General features: G+C 37.5%; 1 protein-coding gene across 1 annotated transcript; it reads left to right on the forward strand.

Annotated features, from left to right (window-relative positions):
* Nucleotides 1-754: 754 nt before the first annotated feature.
* On the forward strand, nucleotides 755-13,108 carry LOC127796500 (mRNA-decapping enzyme subunit 2; the record flags this gene model as incomplete). The annotated part of the gene is given in 4 exon segments (XM_052328659.1): nucleotides 755-1,049; nucleotides 11,410-11,561; nucleotides 11,852-11,979; nucleotides 13,013-13,108. Coding segments are annotated over 4 exon segments (456 nt in total), but the record flags the coding sequence as incomplete, so codon positions are not given.
* Nucleotides 13,109-14,475: the final 1,367 nt, after the last annotated feature.

Below are 14,475 nucleotides of genomic sequence, written 5' to 3' on the forward strand. Positions count from 1 at the left end.
CATATCATATTGCCATAGTTTACAAAAAGTAATTAGAAATTAATTTTGTTTTGGATCAAAACCTTTAGCCATGGTTAACATAAGATGTCTGGTGTTTTCACACTATTAATTTTTTATTGGCTTACAATTTTTGATAAACTAAGTTCAATTGAGAATTCTCCTTTCGTCTACAAAAAAAGTTTACTTTTTAATAATAATATGATATTACATTTAATTCTTTTATTAACTTCCCTAAAAAAGAAGATGAATTATATTTATTTACTTTTTATTCTTTCTTCGTGTCTCAAATTCATTATTAAGAGCTTAGGATTAATTCTTCACAAAAATAACTTATAAGTCTTTACATATTTACATAAAAAAAACATTTGATAACCATGATTTGATCACGTCAACTAATAATTTTTAATTTAGCCAAACAACATATTAAATAAAAATAAAATAAGATAAAAATTAGCCAAATCTAAAATTATTAGTTGACATGACTAAATCTTGAGATTACCACATTTGCGTAGTCTCTTGTCGCTTGTGTTATTAATTTTGACAAATAAGGTAAATCGCAGGTGGAGATTTTGTTTCACTGTACAAGATAAGCGATTGAACACACGACCTATTAGTACGAATCTCAATTTATTATAACCCAATCACTTAACTTATACTATAGGGGCGATATGACTAAATCTTAATCATTAGTATATTGGGCTTAAAAGACATTGATTCATAGCCCCGGGGGGGATCATAGCGCAATTAACCTAAAAAAGCGGAATAATAATGGGGGATCCATTTTCTGTCTATCGTAGGAAATAAAGAGAAGAAGAAGAAGAGGAGCTCAAGAAGAAGAGCCTTTCATGATTTCAGAAAGAGCTCCTTCTTCGTTGACTCTATTAGACTTGTGAAAATTGTCGTCACCAAACCAGAAATTAGGCAGTTCTTGAGCTTTTCCTTAGGTTTCTTACGAATAGGGAGATCCGAATGTCAGGTCTCAATCGATCTTCGAGTGTTCCATCCAAGAACGGCTTCCCTCCCCAAGAACTCCTCGATGATCTGTGCAGGTTCGTTTTACTCTATCCAACCCTCGAATTCGTTCTTGTATTCAAACGCTCTCTCTCTCTCTCTCTCTCTCTCTCTCTTATTTGTAGGGCTTAGGACTGGTAATTGGTTATCTTTCCCTTTTCACATCCGTGGACGTGCCTATTGTGTTTCAATATATCTGTTTGGGCGTTCCGTTTGTTTATACGTCGAGTTGTTCATCATTTGCAGCTGCGCAAAATTTTGCAATTTAGGGTTTATGAGAACTGTTTGGGGGAAAAAAGGTTGTCCTGCTTAGAGAAATAGTAGTTAGACAGCGTTACTGCACTTTCTTGGCGAGCTTGATTCATGTGATTGAGCCATAGCACTAGCCGTGGTTCCAGGTCACAACCTGGGGTGCTGAAAACGCAAGTAGAGTTGTCTTAATTGTTTTGGAGCTCTCGATAGTATGAGCTTACTACTGACCTTGTTCTTATTTGAATAGGCGTTACTGCTTTCTTGATCTGCATTTAGGGAGCCTGTTTAATGTTGTAGTTTATGTGTTTCTTGATCTCTGTTTTCCCCAGAATAAAAAACAATAAAAAGCTTTGGAAACACCAACATTCTTGTTTAATATTTATTCTTTAAGCTGTTAAAAATAAATTTTCTTGTTTCCTAGGACTGAGAAACCATTATATCTATCATTTCTCCGGGCTTCATAAAACTTGGCTCTGTGGAGTTGAAACCATGATATCTGTCAAAAAAATCATGATGAAGCCTTGAAAATCCACTCGAATATAGTTCTGCAATGGTCTCTTCATGTAAGGATTAAGGAAGAGCTAGGCAAGCAAATACGAGTTACCCTTAAAAAGATACCCATCAAGCAAAGAAAAATCTGCACAGGCAGTTCTTTCTAGTGAGTAGATCGTTGTATATGGTGCTGAAATCTTAGCAAGAAGGGGAGCCATTATTGAGCAAATCGAATCCCACAACTTGTACATCCATAGAAGAAAGGAGTAGTGCCACACGACTCACCGCACAACAAAGGGCATCTGCTAGCAGGTCAAGAGCATAAGCATTAGAGCTGATTTTCTTTAGAAATCCTGTAAGGACCAGCACTTCTGAGTGCATCTTCTTATACTTCCCAGCAGAACAATATTCAGGCTTGATTCGCACCATAACCATGTCCCTTCTTCAAATTTGGCAAAGTGTCTTCTCACATCAGCATGTTTTCTTATGGCCTTTATTGCTCAAAGCAATTCTCTTCTTCATGCCTTCATGTTGCTGCTGCATATGTTTGGAAGAAGCTCCAGATTCCCATGGTAGGATGCGAGTCTATATGTACTAGAATCAAATCAATAGGTTTTCTAGGAGTTGAATATGTTGCTTCCTCATCTGCTCCCTTTCACGACCTTAGGGTTTGGCTAGGGTTTAGAAAGGAATTTGAGAAGAATATGGGGAAGAGAGAGAAGAAAGGGAGGGAGAGACATAATAGAAACAGAGAGAATTGAGGGAGGAAAGAGGAAATCAAGGGAGAGGAATGTTAAGTGTTGACGTTTGCCTAGAGTTTTTCGATTGGAAGATCAGTGGAAGCTATTAGACAGTTAGGGTTTTTTAAGCTAAAGTGTAATTAATGTAAACTTTGGGGTCTAACTGTAAAATCCTTATAGTTGTTAGTTTTAAAGGGGTTCTGCCTCCTCTATAAATAAGAGGGCAAGGTGGCAGTTGAGCATCATCTTCTTTCTTTTCACAAGTTCTCGGTTACTATTTTGAGTACCTTTGTTCTAGAGAAAGTGAGACTTGTGTATTGAGTTCTTAGGCTTTCTTGAAGTGAACAAGGGATTGTACTTGAGCGATAGGATTGAAAGAGGGCTTGGGTTTTGTATTGATCAGTTTCTTCTCAATAAAAGCTGCTCGATTGGGGTGTTGGACTGTTGGATGTAGAGCCAATTAAATTGATTTGAATCAGGATAAATCTGTTGTGTCTCATTTATGGTTTGATCTTTTCAATTCTGTTAATTTCTTTCTGTTGTTCATTTTTCTATTCTTATAATACCACTACATCTGCGAGGGTTTATGAGAGGGTTTTCTTGCTTAAGGGTATAATCTAAGAATCCTAAGGTTAACAATTTGGTGTTAGAGCCTCTCCTAGGATCAAGAACTGCTTTCTTGCAAGGTTTCTTTATATTTCTTGTTGATTTAATCTACCTACTGTCTTCGGTCATGGTTGCAACAAGATATGATGTAGAGAAATTCATTGCCCATAATGATTTTGACCTTTGAAGGATTAAAATGAAAGCTTTAATAGGGAACTTAGGTTTGAAATCAGCTTTAGAATAGGAAGAAAGATTACCTGAAACCCTCTCGACAGAACAAAAACAAGAAAGGTTAAAACAAAGGGAGGAAATAGATGAGAAGGCCTATAATATGTTGATTCTTAGCCTTGGTGATAAGGTTTTAAGAGAAGTATCCAAGATGACCACTGCCCTATCCCTATGGAATAGGTTAAAGACTCTATACCCAGTGTTATTAAAGGCGCGCCTTGATACCAGGCGCCTAGAAACAAACCAGGCGGGCGAGATCTGCCTAGGCGCGCTTGGGCACACCTAGGCCCTCCGGCGCAACTTCGCACTCATAAATGTTAAAGGCACCTAGGTGCGCCTCATGAAATTAGCTGTCAAGCAGCCCACTGCCCACCGAAACCAGCCTGCCATTCTTGGTTCCATCCTCCCCCCTTCTTGGTTCCAGCATGTATACATTACAACATATTTACATTTCTTTAGTTTAAGTAATTGTCCACATTTTCTTTAATTTATATTTTACCTTCCATTTACTTTAATACATAAATGTAAATAAGAAAGTACCCCCCATTTGGATTCAATAAAAATATCTAAAAAATTAAAATCCATAACAATAAGAAAATAGAATTTTGATTTTAGTACAAATTCAGGATTTAACGATTTTACCATCCCCAAAATACATACTATTTCTTGAAAAATTCGTTAAAAATCATTTTAACAATAATGAATATTAGCTATCAAAATATCAGAAGATAGTTTTTCAAAATGAAAATATTTTCTTGATTGTGGACTTGTAGTGTTTATGTGTTTGTTTAGAACTTTGTATGATGATTGGTACTTGTTTGAGTTTGAGTATTATCTCTTTGTTTTTCTTAAGATGATCTTTAGAGTGGTATTGTTGTTGACATGTTTTGAATCTTGCAGGAATCAAAAATTTAAAATGTCATCCAACACTATTGATCCTAATCCTGATAGTAGCTTTGTTGGTAGAAGAAAAGATCTAGCATGGAAATATCATAGTTAGCATATGTTGAATTTTATATTTTTTTTATAATATGCTTGTTAAAATATTATTAGAAGTTAGGAGCTATTTTATACATTTTTCTTCAACTAGGACATATTTTTATTTTATTAACTTGCGCCTAGTTCCATTAAGCTCATGCCTCGCCTTGCGCCTCAGGCTCCAAGACCCTTGTGCGCCTTAGTGTGCCTTGGGCCTTTAATAACACTGTCTATACCTAACCAAGACCCTTTCTACTTGGTTGTTCTTAAAAACCCGCTTCTTCTCATTTAGAATGGGAGAAGGTCAGAAATTGTATGACCATATTGATGATTTTACAAAGCTGTGTTTGGACCTAGAGAACATAGATATTAAGTATGATGATGAGGACAAGGCCCTCGCCCTCTTGCACTCTTTGCCTAAGACCTATGAGACCTTTGTTGACATACTAAAGCATGGTAGGGAAAACTTCATTAGATGATGTAATTGGAGCTTTAAACTCCAAGGAACTGCAGCAAAAGTTAGAGGTCAAGAGTTCTCCAGGAGATGCCCTAGCAACTAGGTTTAAGCCGAAAAGGGGGATCAAAGAAATAGGGGTAGGGGAAGATCTAAGTCTAGAAATAGTAGGAGATCTGTTAAGTGTTTCCTGTGTCATGAAGAGGGTCATATTAAGAGGAATTGCCCAAACAAGAAAAAGGAATTTCAAGAAAAATTTAGCCCCAAATGTTCTAGCACCATGAGTGAATTCGGTTATGATAGTTTAGGAGTTCTATAGTTTTTTTTTTTTTTTCCCCTAGGCATGTAGTAAAAGTAGCACAGGGCCTAGGTTTAGAATGTTCTTATCATAGGTAATATGTATTTTCATATAGAGTCATGGTGGAGGGGCAGAATAGGTTGTGTCTAGGCAACAATTAAGGTCAAGAGAATTGGAGATGGGAGAATAGGATGCATGGTGGAGCTGTTCCAGATTATTAGAAGCTGTAAAATATGTCCTTGTTTTAATAGAAAGCCTAATGTCCTTAGGATTAGGAATAATTAGATAGTGAGAATTGGAGTCCTAAGAGTTGCTAGGATCTCTTAGAGAGATAGAAGCAACCCTCAAGAATAGAGGTTATGTGGTTCATGCTTGCAGGTTCTGTGGATAAGCTGCAACCACTAAGGATAGCCCATGATAAGTTAGGTTAGGGAATTTCTTGAGGATGGCTCACAATGGTGAGCAAGGACTAAGAAAGGTATCTAAGGCTAGGGATATTAAGGGAGGGGAAAATTTGCAGGTGTATAGGAATAGAAACCATGTAGTTTGGTAAGGTTACTAAATGTAGAAGTCTCCAAAACAGACCTTGTATATGTCAAAAGCTCATTAGAGATCAGTTTCTAGGATCTAGGGGGAACCTATCTAGGCTTTGTCTCATGGTGGAGCTAGGTGAAGTGCACCTAGTGAAGATGGTGTGTCCCTAAGGAATTCCCAAGCATATATGAGCTTGCTGGAATTGAATTTAAGCTTGCTGGAAATTGCTTCTGGTGTGAAGGGTTAGGTGTTGTGGAGTTGTGTAATAGGTATGCCTAGGTCTTACAAAAGCTAGGGTTCTTACCTATGAGGGAAAACTCTAATAATAGGACATGAAACTAATTGATTCCAAGGCCAGTGGGATGGAATTTGGAATGCTGGCCAGCAAGGAGAATCCTTTGGGATGTCCGAAACTAACCTATGAACCAGGGTATAGCAATAAGGAAATCTGGAAATTTTCTTTTATCATATTCATTGTGTAAGCTTGGGCTGGATTGTGAGAGGGAGGAAGCTAGTGTTTAAGATAGCTTTGGCTCTTGCAGTGAGGGTCCTTGTGAACAGTGAGGGGAAATGGTGTGTGCAAGTGTGTCCTTGTATGGTGTAGCCATTATTGATCAAAAGTCCATATTAAGCAAGGAAAGGGAACGAGAATCATCTTGTAGGAGATGAGCAAGGGAATAGAAGATTTAGAGTGCTGCCTAAGATGGGTAGTGATAGGTCTTAAGTTAGGTTCCAGTAAGGTATGAACTTTGGGTTTATAAGATGCTTTTGCACTGTTTTTTGAGTGCTAAGGAACAGGCTGAAAAATGGAACCTCTTGTATAAGAAGAGGTGATGCACTCTTGTCCAAATGAATGGCATGGAGCCATGTAAATTTGGGGAGAATCTTGGACTTAAATTGAAGATCCCTTAGGTTAAAGGGGTGGAGTGCTGTGAAGTTTCTATTTGAGAATTAAGGAAGGTGCTGGAAATGGGGAAAAGTCTAGGAAAAAGGCTAGATAAATGGCCATTGGTTAAAGTAGCACATGAAGGCTTAATTTGGGTCGAATAGGTATCACTAACAGCCATTATCCATGTGGAAATTAAGGGAAAATTGCTCTTATAGAGTAGCCCTAGGGATCACAGGCTAGAGGGAAAGGTAAGCATGGTTGGTTGCTTAAAAGGTCTCTCTAGGTATGATAGTAATTCCCTAGGTAAGATATAAGATTGTGATGGTCCAAGGGGTAAATTGAGTGCATGGGGTAGCTGTGTCAATTTTCAATGGTATGCCTAGGAAAAGTAAGGCAGCTTCATTGATAGTTATCCAATGGGAATCTCAAGGTGTAGCTGAGGTGGTAGTTCAGTGTTTGAGATTGTTGGAAGGAGGAGAAGCTGGAAAGATAAGGCATAGAGGTTGGAATAGGAATAGGACAGCTCATGGTAGCCTAGGAGTACCCAAATCTAAAACATACCTTTGTTAAGCTGGAAATAGAGGAGAGTTAAGAAAAGAGGTCGAGCAGTCCTTTGAGTTTTGAAGCAAACATAAGAAGGGAAGACAGCGGTAAAGCCTAAAAGACTGGTTTTGGGAAGCTAGGAGTAAGTCTAGCAATGTTAAGGCCAATCTGGGTATGGTGCACTGTTGATGTGATGCTGTGTAAAGTTTGGACACTTTGGGATTAATGAGTAACATTGAGTATGGATTTGGTTTATGGTTGAGTGTACGTAGACGCCATGGAGAAACCAATCATATTGGTGTTAGGAAAAGTTATTTATTAGGAAATCCCTTGAGGAGGATAATATCTAATGAGAATTGCAGGTTTAGTTATTGCAGCTGAAATTTATCCAAAGGTGGTCCATTGTTATGTTTTACAGCATTGATTTGTTTCCTTTTATGTGTTTGTGCTTGATTTGATCAGGTTTTTGTCCATCACTCATGTGGAGAGCAGGATTTTTGGCTATTGGATGAAGAACTCAAGGCAAATGGTGGAGATTTGTTGAGGTTTGCCTAGAGTTTTTCGATTGGAAGATCAATGGAAGCTATTAGACAGTTAGGGCTTTTTGAGCCAAAGGGTAATTAATGTAAACTTTGGGGTCTAATTGTAAAATTCCTATAGTTGTTAGTTTTAAAGGGGTTCCGTCTCCTCTATAAATAAGAGGGCAAGGTGATAGTTGAGCATCATCTTCTTCTTTCTTTTCAAGTTCTCAGTTACTATTGTGAGTACCTTTGTTCTAGAGAAAGTGAGACTTGTGTATTGAGTTCTTGGGCTTTCTTAGAGTGAACAAGGGATTGTGCTTGAGCGATAGGATTGAAAGAGGGCTTGGGTTTTGTACTGATAAGTTTCTTCTCAATAAAAGTTGCTTGATTGGGGTATTGGACTGCTGGATGTAGAGCCAATTAAATTGGCTTGAATCAGGATAAATCTGCTATGTCTCCTTTATGGTTTGATCTTTTCAATTACGTTAATTTCTTTTGTTGTTCATTTTTCTATTCTTATAATACCATTGCATCTGTGAGGGTTTATGAGAGGGTTTTATCGCCTAAGGGTATAATCTAAGAATCCTAAGGTTAACAGTTAGAGAGAAAATACTGAAATCAGATTATCATTCCACCATATCCCTAATTCTCTAGGTTATTGCCCATTTATAGGCTTTCTAGGTAAAGGTACAACCAAAAAAGCAGTAAGGTACAACCTATAACTAATTCATGTAATATCCTATGCCTAATCTACCATTGGGGTTGTGATAATTCCCTCTCCTTGAGAGGTTTTCTGTCCACAAGAAACTTATTACAACTGAGTCATCGTTTTTTCATCCAATTCCTATCTTCACTATTTGGTTTCTTCTTCGCCTTCTCTTGTTATTTTCTCTTACTTGCTTTGGCCTCTTATTCTTTCTCCTTCTTGGCTTTATCTTATGAATGAAAGAGGAAACATCTCTTTGTTCAGCATATATTTCAAGCTCTCTTGAAGTACCTCCTTTATTTTCCTTTGTTAAAATCAGCACCAACTCCTCTGCATCTTCAGCGATTAAGAAATATCCAACAATATCATTTGGTATGATTTCCTTGGTAGTGCCTAAAAGATCAACAAAATCTTTTGCCACATGTTGTCATTTTTTAACTGCTTTTTCCTCCTCCTCTTTGGCTCTATTCTGTAGATCCTAAAAAATTAGCTTTGTATTGTCATCAGGTATTGGAGGAGTACCCATTTTTTCTAGAGAAACAAACTTGAAGTCTTCAAAATCCAGAGTTGTTGTGATTACATCCTTTCTCAAGTTCACAACATCTTTTACTTCCTCATCTTCCTTAGAGATCTCATCAATTGGAGTATCTTTTACTTCCTTAATTTCCTCATCCATTGCGGGAAGTTCATTAACTTCTTTTTGCAAATTGGAGGTAGCCATAGAAATACCTTCGTTTTGCTGTCTGCTCTTAAAATAACTTTAGGTGGCAACCCATGCTTTCTGTAAATGGCTTCCAGTGCCCACTCTTGCAGCCTAGCCCTCTCAGTTGCTACTTGTACCATGGCGGGACACATTATTTTCACCATAGGCCTCAGCGCATCGTTAAGACCATTAATAAATCTCGATACAAAATAAGACTTGATGGTTGGATGGGAATTGAGCACCATTGCTTTCAATTTCTCAAACTTGACCAAGTACTCTATAACCGAGTCCTCTTGTTTCAGCTTGTTGAGCTCTTCTTTGTAACTCTCGTCTCCAAACTGATCTTTCTTGGTAAACTTTATCAAAAATTCCTCAAACTTGCTTGATAGACCTTTCAATTTGCTAGCAATTCTATTCCAAGTATTCTCAATTCTTGTATCCATCTTCTCAGTTCAAATCCTTACAAATTCTCCTCTGTAACAACTTCTTGATCAGCTTCTAAGGATCCCCATGGAAATTGGATTTGGTTTTCGGTAAACCTAGTCCGTCTCCTTAGCGGCTTCAAGTTCCGTTAACCTAATTTCGCCTCAAATGGAATCCACCGAGATCTGGGTTTCCTCTGCCTTCAGTTCTGGACCGCTATTAATTGAAATAGAAGGAGTTGAAGGAATTCGCCCACGTCTTCTGATAATTGATCGCCTCCAAGTCGGCCAAATGTTTGCTTATGATCGCTTAAGTTGCCGCTTGCGGAAATTGCTTCTGGACAGTTTTCGATATCAATCGCTCAAGTCTCTACTTCCAATCACGCCTTCCTTCTTGCTCGGTCACATGCAATGACCTAGATAGGTTCCGAGAGTTGCTCGCTCTACGTCGCCTTCAAATTCGAGCTAACACTCACAATTGGAATCGCCACAATTGAGAATCATCGATTGTTGGACTTGCTTGCTCGCGCTTGCCTACCCAAGCTGTGACCAATTGAAATCGTCAGAATCTTGAATTCGCCAGAATCGCCTGAAATCACTACTTGACCAATTCCAAATGGCTGGCCTGTTAACGTTCAGAAGTTTCTAATCTAGCCAACTTCGATCCATTTCCAAGAAATGGGTGGCTTCCGATTCGCAAGTGACTATCGCCTCCGTTGCAGCTTCTTGAAATCACCTTCAATCAGCTTTCGAGGAAAGCCTTGCTCTAATACCAAATGTCATGACCCTATGGTTTGGCTAGGGTTTAGAAAGGAATTTGAGAAGAATATGGGGCTGAGAGATAAGAAGGGAGGGAGAGACAGAATAAAAATAGAGAGAATTGAGGGAGGAGAGGAAATCGAGGGAGAGGAATGTTAGAGAGAGAAGATTGAAATCAGATTCTCATTCCCCCATACCCCTAATTCTCTAGGTTTGCACCCATTTATAGGCTTTCTAGGTAAAAGTACAACCAACAAAGCAGTAAGGTATAACCACTACCTAATACATGCAATATCCTATGCCTAATCTACCCTTGGGGTCGTGACACTCCCTTGTCAGAAACAACAACATGTTCTTTTTTATCTATAGCTTTATTGCTTTCCTTATCTCCTAGTATTTCCTCTGAAGGATTAGGGAAAGATGCCTGGCTTGTTTATGCAAACCTCTTGTTCTTTTAAATTCAAGTCTTCTGGAACTACATGTCCTTCAAATGCTAGTTTGAGAGATGACAATTTATCTTCTCATTGTTTGTTAGTGTTGCCACATTAATAGTGTCTTAAAATTAATTTCGAGGTCCATGCATTGATTTGAGATTTTGGATGAAGAAAAACCATCCTAGAAGCTTTTTTAGGCTTAATTTTGATGTTTTATGCATCAAGGGCATTTCTGTCATTTTTCATAATATTTCCTAAAGTCTTTTGGGTAACTCTAATTATGTCTCAGGGTTTTCTTTATATTTCTTTCTAGTTTTATTATTAACAGTTTTAGTCTTTGTTTAGTTTCCTATAGGAAAAGGATTTTCTAATCCTAGTAGGAATAGGATTACTATAAGTCTATAAGTACTATTGTAATCTCTCTTTTCCATTGGTTTACCCTACTTCGGCCATGTTCTCAACCCCTAAATTTCATCTTTTCAACCATATTTTACCCTTAAATTGCTTTCTTATTTCTCTCTCAATGTGATTCGCTAGTTGGAAAATTTAATGGGAATACAATCCCATCTGGATTTGGTTAGATAGACTTATCTCCTATGGTGATTGGGCTTCTCTGTGCCAGATTTGGAGAGTACCTCTCCTTTACAGTGTTTGATTGGCTTATCACTATTTTTTTTTGTTTTTTTTTATCACATATGCTTTTTTCCTTCTTAGTTCTATTATTTTTCTTTCCAGTTTCATGCATCTAATATCACTTTTTGTTGCTTAGCTTGTTTATGGAGTTCTTATTCTCATAGTTCTTGAGCCTGACCTTTTATTTGTTACCATTTTTATTGCAGTCGGTTTGTGCTGAATGTGCCAAAAGAAGATCTAGAATCATTTGAGAGGATTTTATTTCTTGTGGAATATGCCCATTGGTTCTATGAGGACAATTCTGTGGAAAAGAACCCGTCGCTGAAATCATTCACTCTGAAGGAGTTTACTACTTTGAGTATCCTCTGCAAAGTCTATCTCAATTGCATGTTGAATATCCATCATATACCTTAAATTTATGAACTTTTATTAATTTGATCCGTTGGCTTGGATGTATTTATGCATAGTCTTCCAACTTACTTTTGTTTCTATTTTGGGCCTGGGGAATGAAATTAACAACATTTACAAGAAGCATATTGGGGAATGAAATTGAAAATAATCACAAACATACTTGCTACTTGAGCAAACGGGCCGACGCATACTTTTTCCCCTTTCATTTCATCTTGATATTTCCTTAATTTATTGCAGTATTTAACAACTGTGATGTTTTAAGACCTTATGTTCCTCATATAGATGACATTTTCAAGGACTTCACTTCGTACAAAGTTAAGGTTCCTGTAACTGGGGCCATCATTTTGGATGAGTCTTATGAACGGGTAAGGCGTTGATAAATGAATTCTTTATGATATATATGATGCAGATTCTTTTTCCCAATTTGATGACTTTTAACAACAGATGTTCAACAGTACAAAGACATGCTGATAATTCATGTGTTGCTGTAACTTTAAACTTATTGATCATCTGCTTTTTTTCCCCCTAATTTTAATCCATGTGACTGATTAGCTGTTGGAACCTCTCCTTAATGGTACAAAATAGTTATCCTTTGGGCTAGCATCAGCTAGCAGCCCGTGCACTTTGTCAAACAACACATATGCATTCCTGTTTGGGTCATGAGAATTGTAAATGCTGCTGATAGAAATTTTAATGTAGCAGATTAAACATGAATGAATATAATGCATCTAGCTAAGGATTTTGTAGGTTTTTCAAGATATGCATTATCTGAAGCTTGCAAAAAATTAGTAACTCAGACACGTGCAAGGAACCAGCTTCCAAAATTTGGCACATTCTTGAGCCAAAATGAAAGAGTGCATGTTAGAATTAAAGGAACAAACTTTAAACTCTGGCACTTTTCTTGAATTTATTTTCTTGCTCTTGTTATTAACTATTGTGAGAGATGCCCAATTCTTACTTTTACTTACGAAGATAAAAAATAAAGAAAAAAGGGACCGACGTGCACAAACTTTTTCCTTCTGAAAATATATTAAACCTGATCTTGATCTGAATAAAAAGCCACCTTTCTCTTGCCATTTGTTGGCACGAGACTTTGACTCATTGCCTTGGGGGGAACGTGTAGGTAGTAACGACTGACAACTAACTTATCTTTTGACATACTTAAATTTTGAAGCTTACTGAGATTTGATGCATATTTTTGTTTCTATATTTGAGAAAGGCAGGCCTAGTTGTGTTCAATGCCTTGCTGAACACGCTGCTGATACAGTATTAGTTTGTAATATGTAATTATCAGTAACATATCTGAGCTGTTATCTGTTGCTTATAATGGAACAAAAGAGATCTCGTCTAATATGATGTAGCCTGATTCACCTACATATTACATTTTTTTGATGGCAGTGCTTGCTAGTGAAAGGATGGAAGGGAACAAGTTGGAGTTTCCCCCGTGGGAAAAAGAACAAAGATGAGGAAGACCATAAATGTGCAATTAGAGAGGTAATTCTTGTGTTTTTATGAAATTCTTGCATTCATATCTAGTAGTTAGTAATATCTCTTGATCTTCAATTTTTGCATGAGATTAATTGGTATACTTTATCCAAACAAGAGGGAACTTTTCTCCATCAGCATCTCATTTCTATCTTTATGTTAAGTAGTTGAATTTGATTTATGAAGTTTGCATGTAAAAGAGAAACATATTCCCTTGTTTTCTTGAACAAGTTTTGGGGCTCTTCAACAAATTTTTCTTAAATCATAGCCTTATGCAGAAAAGATTGTCATGACCCAAGGACTTAGTAGTAATTAGATAATAGATGAATTTCCTTTTAGTTGTATGGTAGTTGTAGTGGTTTGTACCTAAAGGTCAAATGCCTCCAACTGTATTGATTTGAATATTTTGCTGCCCTATTGGCGCCAAACCTTAGCGACCAGAATATTTTGAATGAAATTTGATTTCTATCTCTCTCTCAATTTCCCCTCTTTTCTCTCAGTTCTCCCTCTTTGTTTCTGTTCTTCCCTAATTCCCTCCCATTTCTTCTGATCTAACTCCCCCAATTCCTTCCAATTACTTTTTAAACTATCATGAACCCTATGTCTATGACATTGATATCAAAGCAGTCAATCCTTAGTTGTGATTTCAATATATTCTAAGCTGTGACCTTGGCAATTCTTATTCGAAATGTGAAGGCAGGGTAGACTAGCAGATTTTTGATTGTCGATTCCGCTGCGATCACATTCAGAGTAGTTCCTTAGCCTTCGGTTCATTTTGCTTGTGCAATTGTCTTCCGGTGAATTTGGGTATTCGATACGGAGAAGCAACCAAGTGATTTCGGTTGAATCTCGGAATTTGATTCCAACGCACGAGGAGGTGAGTGTCGGCTCGGAACTGAAGGAGAAGTAGGAGGATTGGCTCTCGGCTAAGACTGTGGTAATTTTGTTCGGAATTGAAGATGAGCAAGCTAGGTAGTTCCAACTGATTTCCAGCGAAATTCCTTAGTTGCGACCAAAACAACAGACTTTGTTGCTATAATCGCGATTCAAGAAGGTGACCTCAGATTAGTTTGCGATCCAAGGAGGCGACTCCAGAAGTAGGTCCAGTGAATCCAATTCTTGTAGTCTAGGCAATTCCCGATTGTATTGTCAAAAAAAGTGTGGTGGAGCATATTGATTTGCAAAGGCAATTCATCTGGGTGATTCAGGTAAGTAGAGAAGATTGAATTGCGGATTCTTAGGAGATTTGTCAGAGCAAGGTTCTTAGCTAACGATCTCATTAGTGACCTCTTCACAATGGCTAATGGCACTCAGATGAAGCAAATGGAGTCAAGTTTACAACAAGTCCGGTAGGTGACGAACATACAAGTTCGGAT

The sequence above is a fragment of the Diospyros lotus genome, chromosome 3 (genome assembly GCF_014633365.1).
Source record: "Diospyros lotus cultivar Yz01 chromosome 3, ASM1463336v1, whole genome shotgun sequence".
Taxonomy (NCBI): Eukaryota; Viridiplantae; Streptophyta; class Magnoliopsida; order Ericales; family Ebenaceae; genus Diospyros; species Diospyros lotus.